At 45.7% G+C, this 21,641-nt stretch overlaps 1 protein-coding gene and 1 long non-coding RNA gene across 2 annotated transcripts; one reads left to right on the top strand and one right to left on the bottom strand.

The window, feature by feature from the left end:
- Positions 1-4,446: 4,446 nt before the first annotated feature.
- On the bottom strand, positions 4,447-17,887 carry tnfrsf9b (tumor necrosis factor receptor superfamily, member 9b). Its single transcript, XM_088938225.1, has 8 exons — positions 17,781-17,887; positions 16,278-16,574; positions 11,748-11,870; positions 10,449-10,583; positions 9,511-9,583; positions 8,487-8,617; positions 5,201-5,320; positions 4,447-5,090 (listed from the first exon to the last, which is right to left on the bottom strand). The coding sequence occupies exons 2-8, from the start codon at positions 16,417-16,419 to the stop codon at positions 4,978-4,980; spliced, it is 837 nt and encodes a 278-aa protein (XP_088794351.1). The 5' UTR covers positions 16,420-16,574; positions 17,781-17,887; the 3' UTR covers positions 4,447-4,977.
- A 90-nt stretch (positions 17,888-17,977) lies between these two features.
- Positions 17,978-21,202, top strand: LOC148817480 (uncharacterized). Its single transcript, XR_016094597.1, has 2 exons — positions 17,978-18,260; positions 20,576-21,202. It is a non-coding gene; the product is annotated as an uncharacterized LOC148817480 (long non-coding RNA).
- The last annotated feature ends 439 nt before the right edge of the window (positions 21,203-21,641 follow it).

The following is a 21,641-nucleotide window of genomic DNA, read 5'->3' as shown; positions in this document are numbered from 1 at the left end:
TGGGTCACCTGTTCCCAGAGCTTGGGAAGACCTGTGAGTTCAGTAACTAAGCAAGCAGTCTGTTCAAGTAACGGAAAGCAGATCATTGTGGGATGAAGGGTGTTAAGGGAAGGGTGCTCCCTTATGACTTCTTAGCAACTCAAATCAATGAAGTCGATCTCACTCCTTCAACTAAATTGGTGATTTAGTTGGATCAAGGCTTTCAGGACCAGGGGTAGAGACCTCACCAGAAGCACCAAGGTGTTTAATGGGTTGAAGGGAAATCATCAATTTCCCTTTGGGATCAATAGTCTTACAGTACCTATCTATCCCTCTTCAAAGAAAATTCCATCATCCAAAATAAATGCACCCACTCAGGTTTGAAAACCAATGCAGTTTATTTGTATCCTTTGTAGAAATAATTTGAATACTCTTTTCTATAAAAATATTTTTTTAAAATATGTTGAAAGTAAAAGTAATTCAGAATCCAAAAACAGACATTGATACTTTCATGTTGTAGCAAAAATCAGCTCTATAAAAATGTATATAATAGCTATAATTGAAAATATTTTACACATCATGGCAGAAACAATGGTTTGTCACATACTGTTAATTAAAAGAGAAACATTTACATGTATCAACACAGACATACACAATACAATAGGTTTATACAAAAACTTGGATGATTTTCCTGCTATTTCCTGGAAACAGATAGTGGCTTATTATTTTGTGAGCTACAAATGGTAGCTTTTTAAATGATCTCACTTCACAATGTATTACAAAACTACAAAATAATTATAACATCAGAATTAATCATAAGGTATGAGGCAGTGCCTCGTGTCTGTGCTTTCAAGCTTGTCAAGACTAGCGTATTCTGAGAAGCATTAAAAATGCTTGAACCAAGTGCATTTGTATTTTTGATGTAACTCAGTATGCAACTCTATTTCAAGGGCTAGAGTTTATGTAAATTTAAACGTGTATCAAACAGTAGTTTATTTTGCCAGTGTTTAGTTAATGTTCACAATTTGTTTTTACAAAAATACACTAAAACTGTCACATGTTCTACACTACTAAATGAAATTCCACCAAATATTTCACAAGTAGTGATGGCAACACCAAGTCTGCCTTGAAAGTGACCGTTTGTATTAAAAGTATTCCAAGTGATAAAGTCTTACAGTAGTTTCCCTCAAAATAAGGCAAACTCAAAACTTGTATAAACATCACAGTTGCAACATAAAAACTCAAATATATTCCACTTTGTGGTAAATTTCCACAGGAAAAGCCCTGCTTCCAGACACTCCCATAACAATAGAGAAATTCTGGTGAATCTTAGATTCAATAAACTATTGCACAACATCACTTTAAAAGTAGTACATTTTGCCTGACATTTTCACACATTTCCTCTTCAGCTGCTGTCTGTCTTAAGTACTAGATTATGTTTTGATTAAAAAAAAGTACACTCAGGCACGATGTCTTCTGGTCTTGGAATGTCTGTTAAGTACACTTTTACTGCATATTCCTTGACAGCCACAGTCTTTTTAAGTGCACCAGGTCAGAGGGTATACTGTCCTGGCCTTCTCCTACCCGTGGAGCAGTCTGGAATCGTTTGGGATGTAATGTCTGAAAGAAACTCCAGCTCGTCGTCCCTGCATTCCCTGTTCTTCACTAGGGGAGGCGATCAGCTGTTACAGCTGCCCTGAAAAGCTCCATATGCTCAGCTTGTTTAAGATTCACTTGTGGAAAAACTCTTCCCGTCTCTGTCCAAGATCTAAGACGCGTTGTGCATAGGATGGATTAGGTTTCACATGAGGATAAGTGGGATAATCGCGTTATGAGCTGTAATACTGTAAGTGTATTCCAAAGTGTCATTTCCTGCTTGTACAACAGGGCTGAAACCCAAACCCCACACCTGGAGGGTAATACAGAACAACAGAGGCCTGTCCTAATACAATCCCATTGTGTAACTGTCTGCCATCTGCATGAGTGTCATGCCCTGTCAAGCTTCTGTGCGGCTACAGTTGGGAATTGCTCCCGTCACGAGTAATTGGAAAAACATTACACTACGACGCTTCTGTCCATTACATTTCACTCAGTTGTAAAACAATGAAGTTGTACGCTGTCTTGTACAGGTGACAGGTTCCTGAGGTAAGGCAGAATACAGGGTAAAGGGAAGCATGAAGGGAAGTATTGTTCTTTTTATCACGAGTGTGACTGATGTGCTCTTTTACTGCAAGTTGAGTACTGCAAACTGGAGCAACTGTACAAAGTCCTACTTTTGCAGTAGGCTTAAAAAATTGCTTGCCAACGAGGTCTTTCCTCATGACTGCATGTTTAATGTGCAAACCTGACAATTACAAGGTCAATAACATGGACCACAATGGCCTTTTAAGTTTGACGTGTGCCGTGATGTTATGCCACTCAAACTGTTATCAGGGTGGCAAGTGACACCAGGAATTCCCTGTAACGCTAGTAAACCCTGCCCTTAAGTGTCTTCCGCCGAGCCTCTGTTGTGTAACAGACAGCTGCTCCTCTGCTCTGTTTTCCAGATGCCGGGGGGGAAACCTTTATCTCGGGCTCTGACTCTAGGTAACGAGAAGTTTTTGTAGATCTTGCACAACTACCTGCAGACCCATCCAGATTCCAACACTCAGATTTGCAGGAAATGGTGACAATTCCTGGCAATTCCTTCTGTTCCGGTTCTCCAATCGTAAGCCAGCTGCCCCTTTCGGTCAGTGGAGGTATCCCTCATTTAACCGTGGCTAAACACCCTCACACTTCAGCATCCAACCCTCACCAAAACATCCCTCAGAAAGGAGTCCCCTCTGGAACATGAATTCCAGTGTCCCCCCCCGCCACTAGCACATGGCCGGAGCCCCGTGTCCGTGCTCAGGGGGAACCCCAGCCCCAGGGCGTGTTCCAGGAACGCCGAAATGCACGGGCGACTGTGACGCAGAGCCAGGAAGCCTTCGCGCTGAGGAGACGGCTTGTGGTCTCCAGCTTCCCCGCCCGCCCCAGCGCTGCCTGCGCACGTGCTGAGCTGAAAGGGCAGCGGGAGGACTGGCAGCGCCAACCGCCAGCCCTGCGCTCGGCTGACGGCTTCAGGGTATTAACAAGACATGTAACCCTGACTGGAAACAGTGTACTCATCAAGCTTTCCTTTTTTCAGTGCAGTGCAAAACCGAGACATTCCCCGCCTCTTAAAAAAAAAACCACCACTGAATAGTACTCATTATTCTATTAATAGCTCGCATTTTCAATTTCTTGACGCCTTTGTCTTAACCCTGATTTATAGGACTTAGAAAAGTGGAAACTCCATTTCCAATCCAGTAAAACTTGTAGCACGACTATGTTTTCTTCCCAGTACCTACAGAGATACCGAGATACTTTTGCAGCTCCTTCCCCTTAGTAGACAAAGTGATAAAAATACAGTTCGGTGCTGCAGTGTTAATAACCACACTCAGAAATGATATAGTGTCTCAGCACGATGCACAACAAAGCTGTGAGGTGTGGTGTATCTGAAATGGTGGTACGAAGTTTTAAGACTGTGCTCGAGACTTTTTTTCCCCCCCTCAGCTCTACTCAAACACGTCTGTTCGTGGTTTTCTCTACTCCTCCTCCTGCTCATAGTTGTGAAGTGGCAGTAACCAGAAGGTCGTACCCTGATGAACAGGGTCCATCAAGTCGAAAAACGATTTAATCAGCACAGCGAGGGTCTCGGCCATTATCCAAACGTTACTCCACTTAAAACAATAATTAGAATGTCAGGGTCAGGACAGGCATTCAGTATACTGAACTTTAACTACAGAGCTTCTGGACTAGTGCGCCTTTGGAATGCAGGTTAGGAACTCAGCTAGGACTCTCAGAAAGGACGGATGTTCTAACTCTAAGGACAGGAGAGAGTCTACCTTATAGAACAAATGATTAAAAAAAAACTTGCTTCTCATTTAACTGGCTGGTAATTAAAATTGGAATCAGGCTTATCTTTGCTGGTTGTGGCTGATTAAATCCTTAGTGAGTGGTACTGGTGTGTCTAAGTTCACAGTGTTTCAAATGCAGGTGCGGCTTGAACTGCAGCTGTTTTTTTGGAGCGAGTAACAGTAGCACATTGCTGTTACAAAACTTTAGGTTGCGCCCTTGAATGTGGAATTAGGGAGTCCAAAGCACATTAAAGTACGACAGCGCGGTTTCTTAAATAAATTCAGCACGTGAAAAATATGGTTTCATCTGTTATGGGCAACTCTGCTTCAGGGTAGCTGACTACTTATGTCTTTTAAACTGTAAATTGTAAGAAGCACCAGTCAGAGTCAAAGTCCCCAGTAACACTCCTAAAAACAGGGCTGCCCCTCTCCAGGACTGGGGTTCAGTCCTCCAGGTCTTGCTTTAAATGAGCAGCTCCTGAAGAGCTAGGAGCAGCTGCTGCACCACTCTACCGAGGCCAGGAATGCCTGGTTAAGAGCCGAGCTGCAGTGAAAACCTGCGGACACAGCCACCCTCCAGGAGAGGAGATGGGCACCTGTGTCCTAAATCAAAGAAGACAGGGTATATTTTTTGGCTACATTAGTATTGCAATAAATATTACAGGAGTTCAGTACTACCAGCAGGAACTCTAACCGCACCCCCCCACTGCACAGGAACACAAGCTGAACAATTTTGAAATCCTGTTGAATCTCCCCGCCCACTGTCCACAGAGCAATTCTCTTGACCCGAAAGGAACAGGTAGAAGCACCAATCCTGCACACAAGCTGTCCAGACAGAGCCGGTACGAGGAAGTCCATAAGGCGTGGCGCATGGTGTAGCCCAAGCTCAACCTGTGAAACTCGTGGCTGGAACACGGTCACCTGCCACATCAGTGAGGAAACACGCACACACACACGTCTGGTCCGGATCTACCTTGACCTTGCTCCCTGACGCACAGCCCAGCTCGACCCAGTAAGGACAGTGGAAGGGGGCGGGGAGAAATTCCAGTTCGCCCGCTTGGTCCCTGCCAGCCTCGCCCCGTCACACCAGCTTGGTCTCGGAGTCCACCGACTCCATGCTGCTGCCCTGCTCCTGCTGGGGGCCGTGGCAGCTGCAGCAGTCCTCCTCCTCTCGCACGGCACGCTGGGAAGACTCTGCAGCGGGAGGGCGAGAGAGAGGCCACGTTACACAACGGTCAGGTCGCCGCGGGAGGGCGGAAGGACACGCTGATCTGACACGGCGCCGCGGGAAAGAGAAGCCTCACCTGGCAGGGGCTCCTTGCTGCCTTTCCTGCGGTTGGCCAGGATGCAGATGGTGACCATGATGAAGGCGCCCAGGCCCAGACACATGGCTGCTATCAGGGCTGCGAGTCTCTCTGTTCCATCTGCAATCAAAACACAGACGCTTAGCATGACACCGCTGCCACAGTGTACACACGACACAGATATCACACACACACACACACACACACACACCGTTGCCACAGCGTACACACATGACACACACACACACTGCTGCCACAGCGTACACAATCATACACACAATCGGACACACACTGCACACATACCACAGACAGAATTCAGTCCTGCATGCCCAGACTGCTTAGGACAGAGCACAAGAATTGGCAGAGAGTTTTTGAGGTTTTCCAAACAGAATAATAATAGCCTCATGCGACTGACCAAGTTAATCAAGAGGATGTTTTCTAGATGAAAAATGACACAAGGACCAAGGACACAGGAGGGGGCATGATGACCAGGAGCTTTCAGGACAGAGACACTTCCTTACACGGGCCGCAGCAGTCTAGAAGAAACTGCCTGGACTCCCTGCAAAAGCAGAACCTCTGAAAGGCTTTAAGTACCTGCTAGGGTTGCTAAACAAGACAAAAACACAAGTTGTGCCTCCTCTCATTTTTACTTTCTTAAGTTCTTATGTCCGTTAGAACCTGCAGCACAGCAAATCTGACATGGACCCAAGAGCTTCTCCATCTCCGCACAAAGGGCTCTGACTAGGATCACGACCCAGGTCAGAGGTTTCCTGGCGAGAAAGCAGGTTCCTGGGTTGTAAGTGGGGCAAACCAGACAGCAATAACCCCCGTCATTGAGGGCACATAAGGGCACGCACATTCACTCAGCTCAAATGTCTTTCAACACCAGTCTATTGTGCAACGCAAGTGTGCACACAGTTGGGAGTTAGTTTCTGGAATCCGTCTGGTATCAGGCTAGTCTTGTAAGATAAGGCCTTATACCAGGCATTTCAAAACCCAGAAAGCTAATTTAAGTTGTAACCTGAGTCATGACGGCGATAAAAATAGACTTTCTGCATCAGCAGTTGCACAATGTAAAAGCATCCAACTGTAAAATCTGCAATCTTGTAAAAATGCTAGCTTGTGTAGTGCACTGCGTGGGATATGGCTGGAAATGAACTGAACTCCCATTTTATATCCCGTTCTGTTTGTTCTGCTGCCAGATAGTGAGAGAGGAGTATACGTCGCCACCACAAAAATTCATCCCTCTGCACTCTCAATGTTTGTGCATTATTCTTCCTGGACTTTTATGCTGAGTATAGCGAGTATATTACTTCATTTGTTTCGTTAAAAGAATGAAAAATTATGACTTGGGCTGTCCTAGTTTCAGTAGCGTGACTCATTCTAGGAAAGAGAATGCTTGCAAGTTGTGAGGAAGCTGTCTGCACAGGAACGGGCTCCACTTGCACACCCAACAAGTTTCTAAACAATTAGGACAGAGGGAGGCTGATCTTACACAAGTGTGTTGTGCATCTGATCCTGCAAATAAGAGGTTGTGAGGTTATTCTGCTGTACGAAACCGCACTGGCGAACATAAAAGAACAGAGAAAGCGTCATTCATCAAGTCATGAAAATGACACAGAGGAATGAGGAGAAATTGTACTCCAGCCCATGAGTCAGCAAGGAGGACTGAAGATCAAAGGGGGTCCTTCGGCCCCACATCCAATTCTGCTTCTGTCCTGTTTACACCCGCCCAGTTCACCGAAGTTGTGAGTGCAGCCACACCGCTGACCTCCTGGCAATGAATTTCGAACAGCTTTGGCATCAGCTGTCATGGCTGGCCACTTGGTCCAATGGCACAACACCAAAGTGGAACAGCCTTGAATTTTGAATCGGTAACCTCCCGACAGCAGTGATCACCCACCACTCTGAACTGCTTTGGCCAAAACACCTTATTTTTGTGTAGAAAGCAGGTGGGACACATTATAAGTCAGGCAAGTGAAACAAACCCCCTACTGCCTAACATTCTGATCTGTTTCATTTTCTCTACACTGCAGACTCTTGTACAAAGTGCAGGACTATACGAACCATGCTGTAAAAAAAATCAATTATATTATTTTAACTGCAACTAAGTTCAAAATAGTCAGACATGCAATAAGTATCCGGGAATGTGTGTTGTCTTATATAAAGTAACTTGCAGCTTGCTACACCTGAAATTATTGGGAAGAGTGTCTTGCAACAACTGAGGTTTTGCCCCGAATTCTGTTCATGTCTGAGCAAACGGAGCCTTATTTGTGTCTGTGGAACTCAGCGCAGCCTGAGCCCATTCACACTTGGCCCGATGCCCTCTCTTCCCCTTTCCCAACCAGCGCCGCAGAATTTGTGAAAGCATCGCCGTTGAAGCTTGTCCTTCCAGGGTTCATTAAAGAGCAAGAGACTTCCAGTTTCCACAACCCCACAAGAAAAACCAGAGAAACCACAATCAGATTAACCTTTTGACTTCCAGCAAGAGTGAAACTGCTCAGTAAGTGCAACATCCTAACGACTGCGCAATCAGCTCTAGTGAAAGTCACCGAATGAATGAAAAGACAGAGAAACTCCTTGTGTGTTCCTAGATATCTGCATTTGCATAACACCACATGGGAATGCTATATCAGTCAGGCAACGCAAATATTTTCGGTTCTATGTTTGATCTCCCTACGCTCCTTGTAGCTGCGGCTGCTCTTGTTTTAGAGTCTGCCTCAGTGGTCTGTTAACAGGACAAGTATTTTTCTCCATGCCAGAGAAGCTCTTAATCAGCTCGGTTTGTTTCCACACCTGTACTGCAGCGGGACAATGTGAACACGATTCTCAGAGGTGGTCACCTGTCGGAGCCCTTTGTCATTGGACAAGCTACAGGCTCCTCAGTGCCCTTCAGGTCAGTTGTGCCTGGGGATTGGGAGGGCTGTCAGGCCCGACCTGAACTCCAAGGAAACAGACCGGCAATTCGCGAAATCAGAACAGGAACAAAAGACTATCAGTGCCATTGGAAAATCAGTAACATCCCGGTATTGCATCTATAAAATATACACAGAACTATAAAAAAAGCAAAATTTGAACAGACAGAATAGCTCATAAACACTGCATAGATCGTAGGGCTAGGAGGCAGGGAGCAGTTTATACAAGCATGCAAGCCTGAGTTCATTTTTAACATTGACTGAAACATGCAGGTTAGAAGAACCGATGGTGTCCTACACATGGATATTTCCTGCAGGTGTTTGGAAGCTAGTTTAAAAGCTCGGACACTGGCGCGATCTAAGAGCCTCACCTGGTCTTGGAATTGAAGGCAGGGTGATGATGCTGGGACTGGCCGTCGACATCACTGTGACTGGAAGGTGTCCGCACACAATGTCAGTCTTGTCCGTTCCTTCTTGAACAATCACCTGGCTGTTATTGCAGCTGGAAGAGCCAGAGATCAGGGAGGAATCGGTCACGCCAATAAGGACAGCACTTATTGCCAACATGAGCACTGCTCTCATCTCAGTCTCTGAACTTCACAGGACAGCGGCACTCGCAGCAGTTCTCCCACAGCAAACATTCCCAGCCTCCTCGTGATTCTTTACCCTTCAACTGATATTCCGATTGCTACTATACGTTTTGGAGGGAAAAAAAAGAGAATTTCGTATAGGTTTTTAATTGGGAATTGCCAAACACCGTGCTGTACCGGTTCAGAATTGCCGAAGGATGCCAGCTGGAATCCTTGTGTAAGAAAGAATGTAAGAAAGGTTCCAAACAAAAAGAAGCCATGTGGCCCATCTAGACCGTAGTTTGGTCGTTAGCAGTTAATTGATCTTATGGATCTTAAAGGATCTCATCCAGCCATTTCTTGAAAAAAAAACAAAACAGGGTATCAGCTTTAACAACAAGGCCAAGTAACTTGCTCCACCTGTTCTGACCTTTAAATACACTAAATCACCAGGTGCCTGCATTCCCAGATAGGCACTTTACTACGGATAGAGGCGTCTACATTACCACGTACATTACTACATCTACAGTACATTACTAGGCGGGCAAATTGAGAACAAGTGATGGTTTCCAGTGATGACCTGGGGAACATTTATACAGCAGGGCTTTTACAAGAGCAATCTAAGCCCAGTATCCTCAAGGGTACAGCAGTAGTGTCATCTTGTCTCTGATGCAGCTCAGCTCAGGTGATTTGGTCTTTAAAGGTGGGCGGGTATATTCTTTTGCCTAGATGGCACTACATGCTGGTAGGAAACAAGTCTCGTTCAGTTAGTATCTGAGCGCCCTTGTCTGAACTGGGGGCTTGACTGCATTTCTCTGGGACTTACCTCTGGGACCATTTCCTGCACTTCCTATGCATCTGGTCGTTGAAGGTCCCATGGGGACACGGCTGGCAGGTCCCTGCGCACAAAGACACCGAGAGTTAGTGCTCACCCGAGCCCTACCCCCACAGAGCCAGCGGCCCTCATCCCGTGTCTGGAGCAGCTTGGCAGCGCATTTCTGCCGCCGCAAAGTAACCGTGAAGCATCAAGGAATTTTTCTCATTTTCGGTTCCCTACCTTCCCGACCACGTGATTTCCCTGCACCCTCGCGTGCAAGAGTGATAAGGGCAGAGGCCGCTTTTTCTCCCCCTTTTGCTGTGCAAACTTTCCTCGGCGTCGACCCCCCCTTGACCAGTGGGAGCGCAGAGCCTGTGTAACAAGCGCTGTGAAGGAGACCCGTGGGCTCTGTGCCTCGCACTTACCCGCGCGCTAGATTACTACTGCCCTTCTGTTTCTTGCTCTGGTCAACTCGAGAAGGGCTCGAGGCCCGTCTCCAGCTGCCCTCTCGGAGAGTGGACACGAGAGCCGACAGGCCCTGCGTCATCACGTCACATAGCATGACCACATGAGGGTCCGGAGAGCTTCTGCAAGGTTAGTCTCTCAGCTATCGCAATCCTGCTGGATTCCAAGAGTCCTGTAGCTATTTCATCCACTTTCTCCTGACTACATTTACAAAGCTTTTGCCCCAAGTTCAGGACCTCCAGGACACTACATTAAGAACTCTCTGGGCAAATGAAATGCTTTTTATTTTGTAATGATGGCTTGTTTTCCCTTTGTTACTAAGTGCAATAAACGCAGTGTTTTCCGAACACAACTTTTTAAGCATTCTTGTTGTGTTGGTCTGTTTATAACTGAATAATATCTGAGGGTAAGGTACATTTTTGTTATTATGACCAATAATAATAGTTTTGTGGGATACATTGACAGGGATGGTGGGTCCTTACTTTTAACTGGCTCCTCGCCCTTCCCACACTCCTTGACGCAGTATGAGCACTGCTCATCTCCACAGCGGTACCCCTCCACACACGTGCACACGGTGTTCTTGTCTGCTGTGCAGTTTTCTTTCACTCGCTGTTTACCTGGAAGCAGGACAGAGAAGCAGATGTAACGCAGAAGTTCTGATGCGATACAAGCTGATAAAAAATGCGACGCACAACACCAAGCACAAAAGGCAGCATACACAAACACATCACTGCTACGGTGCATCATGTATGGTCCAAGGAAGATGTTTGTGCAGATAGCTGATCGTTATAACATAGGTGTGGAGGTTTTTTGGGGGAAACCTGGGCAATTCCACTATTATTAAGGTACTGCAATAATATAATAAGAGGGAGTCGGGAGTTTTGAACTTCAGTTTCTTTGTCAATGTCAGGGGTGGCCACCCCTCGTCCTGTAGAGCCACATTCCAGCAGGTGCTATAAGTTACAACTAGGTCATCCATTAGGAATACATGAGTTTTGATTTAATCAGTTTTCATTGGTTCATTTAGGACAGGAATGGCCCAGATGTGGTTCAAAGGAGTTGTAGCACATTAGTATTTTCACTTCAAATGATCTCCAGGCAGCTTAATGGAACATTTCACCAGTACAGGTGAAAACAAAGTGGTTCCGAGTGCTTGAAAATGACGGATTTAGAGTTTACAAATAAAGTTTACCGCACTGTAGCTCCCCATGGACCAGGACTGACCACTCCTGGACTTTGCCATGCAAGACCTTTGACCTCAGTCATTTGCCTATATAGGTAACCTTGCAAACATGTGATAAACTGAGCTATTCTTATAGTACGTTTTTTTTGTCAACAGAATTCCCAGATTCTGATTCTGATTCTGGCTGGGCCATCTCCCAACATCTGAAACAAGGTGAGGCAGGGTTTTCTATCAGACTAGCTGGAGGATGTCAGACAGTGAGCTGGCAGGGACTGCTCTGTGCCTGGCCCTACCTGTGCAGGTGGAACACTTCAGCCAGTGAGCTGGCAGGGACTGCTCTGTGCCTGGCCCTACCTGTGCAGGTGGAACACTTCAGCCAGTGAGCTGGCAGGGACTGCTCTGTGCCTGGCCCTACCTGTGCAGGTGGAACACTTCAGCCAGTGAGCTGGCAGGGACTGCTCTGTGCCTGGCCCTACCTGTGCAGGTGGAACACTTCAGCTAGTGAGCTGGCAGGGACTGCTCTGTGCCTGGCCCTACCTGTGCAGGTGGAACACTTCAGCCAGTGAGCTGGCAGGGACTGCTCTGTGCCTGGCCCTACCTGTGCAGGTGGAACACTTCAGACAGGAGTTGCAGGAGCTGAAGGGCGCGTAGGTGTTCTTCTCACACGGGAGGCACAGGTTCTTGGGTTCGCGCCCACATTTGAAGTAGGACAGATGGTGCCCTGAAAGCAGACACACAGATGCAGCAAGGTGAATCATCCTCCTTCCCTACATGAATAAGAAACCTTGTTTTTCCCCTGGGTATGATCAGCCAAGAGCACTTCAAACAGAAATGGAGAGCTTCCCACGTTTTGTAGAACACAGACCAGGACAGCAATTGAACATTTTCTTACCCTTGACATAGAACATCCATTATTTAAGAAGAATTAAAATTCAGAAATCTGAAATTGAATGACTCAGTGTTGTATAAAGAGATTTACTGTGAAGTACCCATTGACGGGGGCTCTCAGTGGCAACTCTTCTGGTCATCCTAGGTATTGTCATTGTGGCCAGTCTCTTTGTTATGTAGAAACCAGGATTAACTCTGTCATATAAAAACCACAAAGTGCAGGCTCACGTTTTTAAATGACTCATTAAAACTAATAGTATCATAGTTATATTGTTGCAGTCAATGTCATTACTGAAGAAAGAGCCCTGAATTTCAGAAGTGAAAGACTAAACACCTGTTGGAAGTTTCTATTCGAGTCTTACTCATGGATTTCCTGCTTCTAAAAACCAACCTCAAACAGAAACATGACAAATATCCATCCCATTTATTTTCTAACCACTTTATTAGTTCAGGGTCATGAGGAAGCTGTAGCCTATTGCATGCAACGGGTGCAAGACAGGGTTCACCCTGGATGGGACGCTAGCCCACCACAGGGCACATAGACATGAACACACTCACACCAGGGCCAATTTTCCCAGAAGCTAAGTAATCTACCAGCACGTCTTTGAATTATGGGAAGAAACCAGAGCATGAACACGGAGAACATACAAACTCCACACAGACAGCACCGCAGGAACTGAACACAGGCCCCCAGCGCTGCCAGGTATCAATGCTAACCACTGCAACACCATGTCACCTTGATAAATACAAAGACTTACTGTACAAGTACTTTTTTCAGCCTCCAATATACACTTTAGGAAGTTGAAGGACTATACAGAGTACCCAAGCAAAGGGAATTTCACAAAGGCATTTGCGGGAAATGCAGCATTTCTGTAAATATTAATTTAAATCTCAGTTGTAAATCCATATCTGTATACTGCACCCCTCTTTAATTACTTAAAGACGTCTTGCTGATGTCGGTGTTTATTGTATCCATTGGCCATAAAGCACAGACACCTCCCTGAATACTCCAAACTGTTCATCATTAGTCTCCTGCCTGAGCTGCAGGCTAGTGATGACAAGCACAGACACTGCTCTGAGAGAGTCCAGCACTCTGAAGCTTGTCTTTTTGAAGGCAGCCAGATATATGTGTTACTCAGCTTCTCTGATGTTTTTTTTCTCCCACTTATCACAACCCCAAGTTCAAAGCACTACATAAGGTTATTTGTCCCATTTCACTACAGTAATCCTGCAAAGCTGGATGTGTGTTTTGAAAGGGTTTCTTTTTCTAGAAAGAGACTGAGTGCACCAGCAGCTTAAAATATCTAGTGTACGCCGTCTGGATATAGCCAAGGGTTCTTTCTTTTTTTTTTGCTACAACCGTCTGTTCCTTGTCTCACTTCCTCCACTGGTATCCCACATTCAAACGTTTAACCCATTCACCCCTGCCAACTGCCCCAAGAGATGGCTGGCGTCTCTCCGCTTGCTGAAAAACCACAGGGCGTCTGCCCCCAAACACAATTTGGGGTCTGAACGGGTTAAGATGAAGTGAGCATGGCTTGTTAACATTACAAGAAAAAGTCCAAGCCCCAATCTGGGTGACTGCTGATGATGCATGCTCCGACACACACAACATGGGGAGACAGGGTGTCCACTTCATGAATGATCGGTACAAGAAGGGTCCGGCGGGAATGCTCTGCGGCAGTTCTGCGATTTCAGGTCGTGCTAACTGAGCAGCACAAGTCAAAGTGATAAAGAGCGATTGCAACGATAAGAGGACAAATGCACAAGACACAGGTACTAACTCAATAATAATAATAACTAATAATCATTTTGGTAATCACTCAAAGTCCTTCTACGTTTAATGTTAAGATAACAAAGGTTTTAAAGGTCTTCCTTTTGACTGTTCTCACATTAACCATTTAATTGCCATTATGGAGGTGCGTTATTGAAGCATTTCTAAGCCCTCATCAGTTTCAATGGCTGGAAACACAGGGAGAACATACAAACTCCACGCAGATAGCACAGGTCTGGAACTGAACCCAGGGCCCCAGGTACACTGCGCTACGGTACTGCTCACTTATTTCTAGTTTGTTTTAAATCATTTGTTTAACCAGATAAGTCAACTGAAAACAGATTTTCAGACACTGTGATGGGCATATGACCTGTTTATACAGCAGAGCATTTACTGGTGCAATCGAGATTGGTACAAAAGGACTAGGGATTTGAACCCACAGCCTTCTGGGGGCTGGAGCCCTAACCATCACACCGCATTGCTGCCGCATTGAAATCATCTCAAACCTGTTTTCCTGGGACTGGCTGGACTGGTTTTCACATTGTTTTCTGGACGGACTTAAAAATACCTGAAAAATGGTATCCCACGCTTATGAAAACCTAAAAGTGGAATGATCCTGTTACACTAACTTGCTTGTCAGTGGATAATCAAAATTAATTTATAGCCAAAGGACACAGAGTCTTTAAAAAATGCAATATCATATTTACTCAACGGTAGTAAAAGACACATTTTGAAACATTTTGAAAAGACACACGGGGAGTCACAAGGCTTATCCCAAGCAAAAATGTTACTATGGTGCTTTTCTTTTTCAGCTGACTCATTACTGGCTGATATACCATGGGATTTCTGAAAAAATACCACTGTACATTCCTTTATTGGTTTGATACACTCCGCTGTTCATCTGATGGGTTTGGTATTAGTAGGTTTTGCCAGCTGCCAAAATCAAACATTCGCAGAATTTCACTTCCTCTCCATTTCGCCCAAAGCTATCTCAATGCCTGCCTTATCTCCTGTCACACTGGCTTTCAAAACGACTTTCACATCTGAGGTGCCCAATGTTAGTATGTACTTCTCTTTAAATGGCAATCCCCTGGCTGAAGAAACTTTCGGAGAGCAAAACCACCAAAAAAGAATGCACAAAAAAATATACTCCACTACACTATCTGAAGTAACCAAGCCAACTTCTTCTTAAATAAGATCATCAGTGCATTAACAAGGCAGGACCACAGAAGTACTTTTTAAAACTGGCTAGAAGTTATTACCCAGTCTCCCGTTTTTGGGGGGGGGGTGTTGTTTGAAACATGTAAAATAGGGCAAATCATCCAATCTGATCACAGAGCAGAGGCTTCCTGACTGACACAAAACACCCTGCAGATCGAGAACGACCAACCCCTGCCTGAACTCGGAGCTCGGTGAGGCGCTACCGCAGGCGCGGGTCAGACGGTGCAGGTGAAAATCCCTCCTCTCGCGCGTTCGCGTTCGCCGAGGCAGATCTGTAAAATCAGGTAATCCAGAGTGGGAGGCGCTGTGTCACCGTGAGCAGCCTGCCGCCCGGGGGATGACAAGGCCAGGAAAGTCTGAGGTTGCAAAGCGGCCGGCAAGAGTCACGGTCACCAGCTGCTGAATGAATGACGCATGTCTCGCCCTCTGTGGCAGCGCAGCTACTGTCGCTACTGTCTGCCCTGGGGTTTCACCTCAGAGCCTGAGTAATACTTCGCTATGCACTCTGTGGAATCAAGTGAAGTACATACTCTAACCCAGGATCTGATAGAAAAACAAAAAACTGGCCTGAGGACGTCTTTAGATTTTCACTGCTAACTTATCCCATCACATGAATCCATTTCATGCATTTAAATGTATGTGTGGTATACAGTACATATATACAGAATGCCAAAAAGTATGTAAGTTCAATGTGGGCTTATTGATGAGCAGATGAGCAGGACAAGATTAAGAAACAAATGCTTTCTTTTGGTGAAAATGTAAACTTTGGCGAAAGGAGCTGCCTTTCAGGAATACTTCATTAGAGACTCTGAACAACTGCAATCACCAGTTCTTCACATCCTTCATCACCAGAAAGGAGCTGCTGCACAATTAGTATTATACTTTTTTAGGTCCAATTCTATTGCAGAAGTGCTGGGCGCTCATCCAGCACAGCTAACAAGAGCGTAGCTCAGGGAATAGACACCTGGTGCGCACAGTACTGCATTCCTCCAGCCTCTGTCATATTTTTTAACAATCGTTACTCATCGCTGAATCTCACTGTGAGAGGAATCTCACTGTGAAACCAAGCCAAGCCTCTTACAGCAGCGGCTCTTGGTGCTGTGAAGCAAGTTTCCTTCCTGCGCGGCTCGGGGAGCCATGAGGTCTACCGGCTAGCTAAGAAGCCCAACAGTGGACGCACGGCACAGGCGGGGGGAGAAGGCAGAAGCAGGGCAGAGCGCCCCCTGCCTGTCAAGGCAGTCTTACCTTTGTGGCACTCTTCACAGCACACCTGGCCTTGGTCTTTCTCACAGGGTGTCCACTTCTTACAGCCCACGTCCTCCGCGCGGCCGCTTGCGAGCAAGACCACCGCCAGCAGGTGCAGCAGGAGCCCCCCGGTCACCCCCATGTCTCTGCTCCGCTTTCCGTACCCCTCACGCGCTCCGAGAATCCCGACTGCACACGTGCGGGCTTGCTTGCGGTTTCCCCGAGATAAAGAGGCAGGTCCTGGCAGATGGGGTGACTGTCTGGTGCAGGGTGGGGGGGGTCGCTCTCCTCACAAAGCTGATTTCAAAGGGAGAGAAGCATCAGGCCCTGTATTTTCCCTTCCCAACAAACCTGGCTTCCCTCCGCTGGCCCTCGGCCTGCGATCATCTGTCAGCTTCACTCACAGCTGGCTGTCCCGTCATTCCCAGCCGGCATGCCACAAAATCCCTCTCTGTGCTCCTCAGTGAGCTGAGTGGGCAGGGACATTCCCGCCGACAGTGAATGACTGTCATTCCAGAGAGGAGCAGCAGCTGATCTGCGGAATGACTGTTCAGGGAGGCTGGATTGGAATTAGGTTTCTTTCCTGTAAATGCCTGACCGGTCCCGATATGTATACATTCCCCCCCCCACCAATCCTTTACACATCCATTCTGGCTCTGCAGGGCCAGCTATTTTGCGTATTGAATTTCCAGGTGTGAGAAAACAAAGTTCAACAAGTCAATACTTGAGCCAGCTGTTCTGGGTTCTCTTTTGGACAATTATAAAACCAACTCTGTGGACTCTCACTCTGAAAACCACTCCACTCTTTTTTTTATTTTGAATTAAACTGTAATTAAAAAATCTTTTAAGTCTATGAAAAATATTTTAAGTATGAATAAATGAACTACTGACATACTTCCATCAATAACTAAACAGACTTGGCACAGCCTGCAAATCCACATGTTTTTTTTTGCCACTAGTGGTTTAAAACAGGACTGGCAAGCTGTGTGTAATTATATAGCTTCCCCCTTTTTAATAGTAGATGTTCCACTTAAATTTGGAGAAACCACTGTGGCACAGACCTCACACTTTCCAAAAAAGAATGAGGAATAAAACTAGAATAAAGCAAACCCTGGAACAGCAAGCTGAACACTGATCAACCGTAGAAAAAATAAACTATAGTTATCAAAGTTCGTTGCAGGTATTGAATCTCAGAGGAAACTCTGGGTCCTGCTAAACACTGTTTACAGGAAAACTCCCATCACCTGAGAGGAAACCCTCACCCCACCAAATCCTCTATCCTAAAGCTGCTGTGTACAGTCGGTACAACTTCATAGAAGAGGCAGGACTCATTCGTTTTGTTCAATATCGCCATCGTTACTGAGATCAACATGACAGCTGCACTGACAAATTACCTGTAACGTCAAAATGAGATTCACCGGCATCACGCCAAGTGAAATGCATTTTTAATATCTACTCTTACACACTTGTTATATAGAATTTCAAAAACACATCCGTACTTACATCGTGGAGAGATGTTTAAAAAATAAATACAAATGAAAGGTGCACTCAGCAGTGAAGAAGCAGCTCCAGAGTAATGACCGATATCAAAGACCTTCACTGTTCGTGTGACAGCATGACCCCGTGTCGTCATTTTTTTAATGCGAAGGGGCGGGGCTATTCAAAGTAGGCCGTGCTTCTGCGGGAAAGCCCAGTTTTCATGACACGTTGCCATTAAATGACAACAGAAGCACGCTTTAATCTTCAACTACAACCTGTACAATCTTTTTAAATTCCCCCGCTTTTTGGTAGCTGATTTGCTTAACCTTGATGCGTTTTCTTTACTGGAAATGCTACACCCCCCCTCCCCCTCCAGAAGAAGATTATTGAGTTACTCCTGACCGTGGGAAGTATTGCTCTCTCGGGACTTTTTTATTTTTTAGATACGTGCGGTATACTACATTCCCTAAAGCGAATACAACTTCAAGGGGCGCTTTCCTCGTGGTAAGCTCGCTTTTGTACATACATTTTCAAAATAACCATTCGCATGCTGTTTTACAGTTCACTTCCCCTATTTAAATGCGCAGCAGGACGGTGGTATAAGTAAATGCTTTTGTGTTGCTGACACACACTGAATTTCGTGTTATAAACTAGTACGAACGCGTTCCGAAGTCATGGTTTTAGCATGTGTAACGCAACCTCACCAATGGAAATTTCTGGCATATTAAAGCCCACACAGTACGTATTGTACGTTTGACGAAACAAGAAACGCCTGCAAACTCCGGGTCTTGTCAGAAAAGCAAGCTCGCTCGTTGCAGTTTTTGCCTTGCAGTCAGAAATAGTCCGCGTTCTTTACAGGTACCATCGGAGAGTCTAAAAATAAAGAGAAATAACTGTTGCAGATGACCTGCAGCTCATCACCACTAACGAAAGAGAAACTGCGGAGTGTATCTACCGTATAGTGTAAATGGAAGTTCCCTACCTTTTACAGCTTTTATTTATATCTCGTTATCTGCCGCTGTGTGACAGTTTTAAAGGCTACTTTTTGAGTTTTTGTCTCTTTATTCCTATTCTGTCTGCGGCCGGAGCGTCTCTCATAATAAACTCGCTCCGGGAGCCCGGACGCCCCGATGTCTCCGTGCAATACAGTGTCCATTAACTTCCCCCTTCTAAAAAATAATTTGAATGTTATAATAAAAAAAAATAACCTTGATAAGGATACAGCAGCTTTCGGTTTTTTTTCACACTGTTTACAATTTCGCAACGTTGTTTTGCAGACTTATTACGAAATCGATGCATATTGGGAGGGAAAAGTACCGTATGTCAAACTGGGCAGCAGTTGTACTTTTTATTGAATGGGTGTTAAAATAAACCCACGTCGCGGGGTATTTTTTCGATGATTCAAAAAGATTCGACGTGACATCATTGCGTAGTACATACAGTACCAGGCTTTTCTCGCCAAGGAGATTTTAGTGTAAAAGGCAGTTTAAGTAAATAGGCGTTGGAGTCTGGAGTTGTTTGGAAAGAATAACTGCTGTCTATTCTGCAGTGCTGAACCCCTGGGCAAATATTAGAGGGGGTTAATACGTTTTGGTACGGATTTTAAAATAAAGTGGGTCGAGTCGGGTCGGGGAAGGGTCTTTTTTGACGAACTGAAAGTCGAAGATGTCCCCCCCTCCTGCACCTGATCGGTAGGACTGGGGGTCCAGCACACGCTGGACACGCGTGACCCGGGGCTCGTGTGCAGTGGGTTGGAGAGCCAGGCTCCGGCAGAGCGCCCCAATGTCTTGTATCCTGCGGGAAGCGAGCTGGCAGAGCGCCCCAATATCTTATATCCTGCGGGGAGCGAGCAGGCTCAGTCTCTCGGTAGCAGCGGCCCCACGAGGCGAGAGAACGGGGACAGAACATTTCACCTGTGACCAGACCGGCACTGGGACACTGGTAAAGCCACTCTCGTCCTCAGGCAGGTGACTCTGGAGATCCCCCTACTGTTAGGCCTGGGGCAGGCTCCTTAAAATGCCCTTTCCTCCCTGTCATAAAGCACGGGTGACACCCGCTACTGCCTGGGAAAAACACCAGAGACCTAGAGTTGTACATTTTCCCCCAATGTGAGCGGTTAATGGGAAATCACATGTCCTGCAGGCCCGCGGTGAATGTTTAGCTTTTACCTAAGGAAGAGAACTGGGAAAGCCTTCCTGTGTCAACTTCTGAATATCCAATTCTCAGAGGCATCCAGACAAGGTGGGAGCCCACAGTTCTATCTGTATCCTTAATCAGGGACGACTCCTTCCAATTTAAACTCACATGAATGTAAAACGGAAACACTTCTAGTTCTACTAACAATGATGTCAATATTAGAAACGCTGTTTTTAACAAACGGCCCCACTGTGAAAGTGGAACCTCAAACCGGGAAACAAAGCTTTTCCACTGTAATGAAAAGAAGATGATTTCCAGCAGTAAGAGAGTGACAGAGCAGGGCTGTCTTAGGACACAGCGTTGAGGTTTTGAGGTCCTATTTTCTTGGTCTTCACTGGCCCCCTATCTCCCAGGACCCCAGGTAACTCTAGACTACAGAACCCCCCCCAAAATCAGAAGACACACAAAATTCACTGTAAGCAAGACCGAAGCATAACATGATGAAAACATGTACATCATAAATGTCAAATGGGAGGAACTGAACTTTAAAGAAGCGGCTGAATAAAAAACTCAGTTTCCTTCTGTTATCTGGAAAAGGGCAGCTGATGAGTCAACTAAAACAGTTAACAGAATACACATATAGGTAATGTTAATCCCATGTAATGTGCTTTCATTTACTGCAGGGAGAGGGGCTGTATACAGCTTCGAGCAGCGCAGTATGAAAAGATCTGGAGAGCATTTGAAGAAGAGGAGACAGTAATACTGTACCTGCACAACCTGTCTGGTTCAAGGAAGTCACCCTCTTCAGCCCGGACCGGAGAAGGCATTGTGGTAGTGGGGTTCAGGGGGTATGTCTAACTGCTGCTAGCCCAGGCAAGCAAGGAATCTATCCCAGAGGATGCTGGAAAGGAAAGCAAGAGCTTTTAGGATGGAAATGGCATTCCCTTTTGTGGGAGCATACTCTCTGGGATAATTTTTAAGGACCTAGCTCGATAAGGTCCCCAGGATCAATAAACCAGTGCTACCAGGAGGTCGAATGGTTAGAAATGGCTCCATGTGTTTGGGACCACTCCAGTGTTCTTAAATTTAGTTCAGCAGGGATCCTGACTGAACCAGATTCATTTCCTGTGGGACCTTGTAACAGATTTCACTGGGAAAACATGCTAAGAACAGAGAGCCAAGCTGTTACACTAGGTTACAACCGATCCATTATTATTTGTCATTATTGGCATTTTCATTTGTGAGATCTGATGGGAGACTGAGAAATAAACGATGAAGAAGCAGAGATTTTACATTTGGGGATTTCCTAATGCATTGTCTTTGAGTCGTGTTTACCTTCAGAAAGGCTTTGGCCTGCTGCAGTATTTTAAGACAAAAGAAGGACCTGGTGTGCTTTCACACAGCATGATTCATCCTACTGGCCACTTCAGAGTAGGTGCCAGAAAAGGGGGCTTTCTGGCATCACTTTGGCAAACGATTAGAAAAGGTTAAGAAAACACTGTTATCTAGCCACACTGAGTGTTTAACACCTCTAGTATCTAAACCGATCTGCTGTTACAGAGCCCAGTACTGTACTCATGTTTTCCATTTTATGCTGCTTTTTTTTTTCTTACTGTGGTGCCTGAGTTTAAACATTTGACTGATGATATGTGAATCTCCACAGATCCGTCCCCAAGTCTGACATGCTTTCTTGCTCTTAACAGCACTGTTTACAGACTAGGTTGCTGATGATATCACCCTTTTCATTTC

Source organism: Atractosteus spatula, chromosome 20, assembly GCF_055471065.1.
Source record: "Atractosteus spatula isolate fAtrSpa1 chromosome 20, fAtrSpa1.hap1, whole genome shotgun sequence".
Lineage (NCBI taxonomy): Eukaryota > Metazoa > Chordata > Actinopteri > Semionotiformes > Lepisosteidae > Atractosteus > Atractosteus spatula.
Note: the sequence above shows the minus strand (reverse complement) of the source record. Positions and strands in the feature narration are given on the sequence as shown.

Bases quoted from the DNA above. Each gene is read 5' to 3' on its own strand.
- tnfrsf9b (XM_088938225.1), bottom strand. From the start codon at position 16,419: ATGGGGGTGACCGGGGGGCTCCTGCTGCACCTGCTGGCGGTGGTCTTG. The intron at 11,871-16,277 runs GTAAGACTGCCT...GTCTGCTTTCAG, and splicing joins CTGTGAAGAGTGCCACAAAG to GGCACCATCTGTCCTACTTC. The intron at 9,584-10,448 runs GTAAGGACCCAC...CTTTGTGCGCAG, and splicing joins GGGCGAGGAGCCAGTTAAAA to GGACCTGCCAGCCGTGTCCC.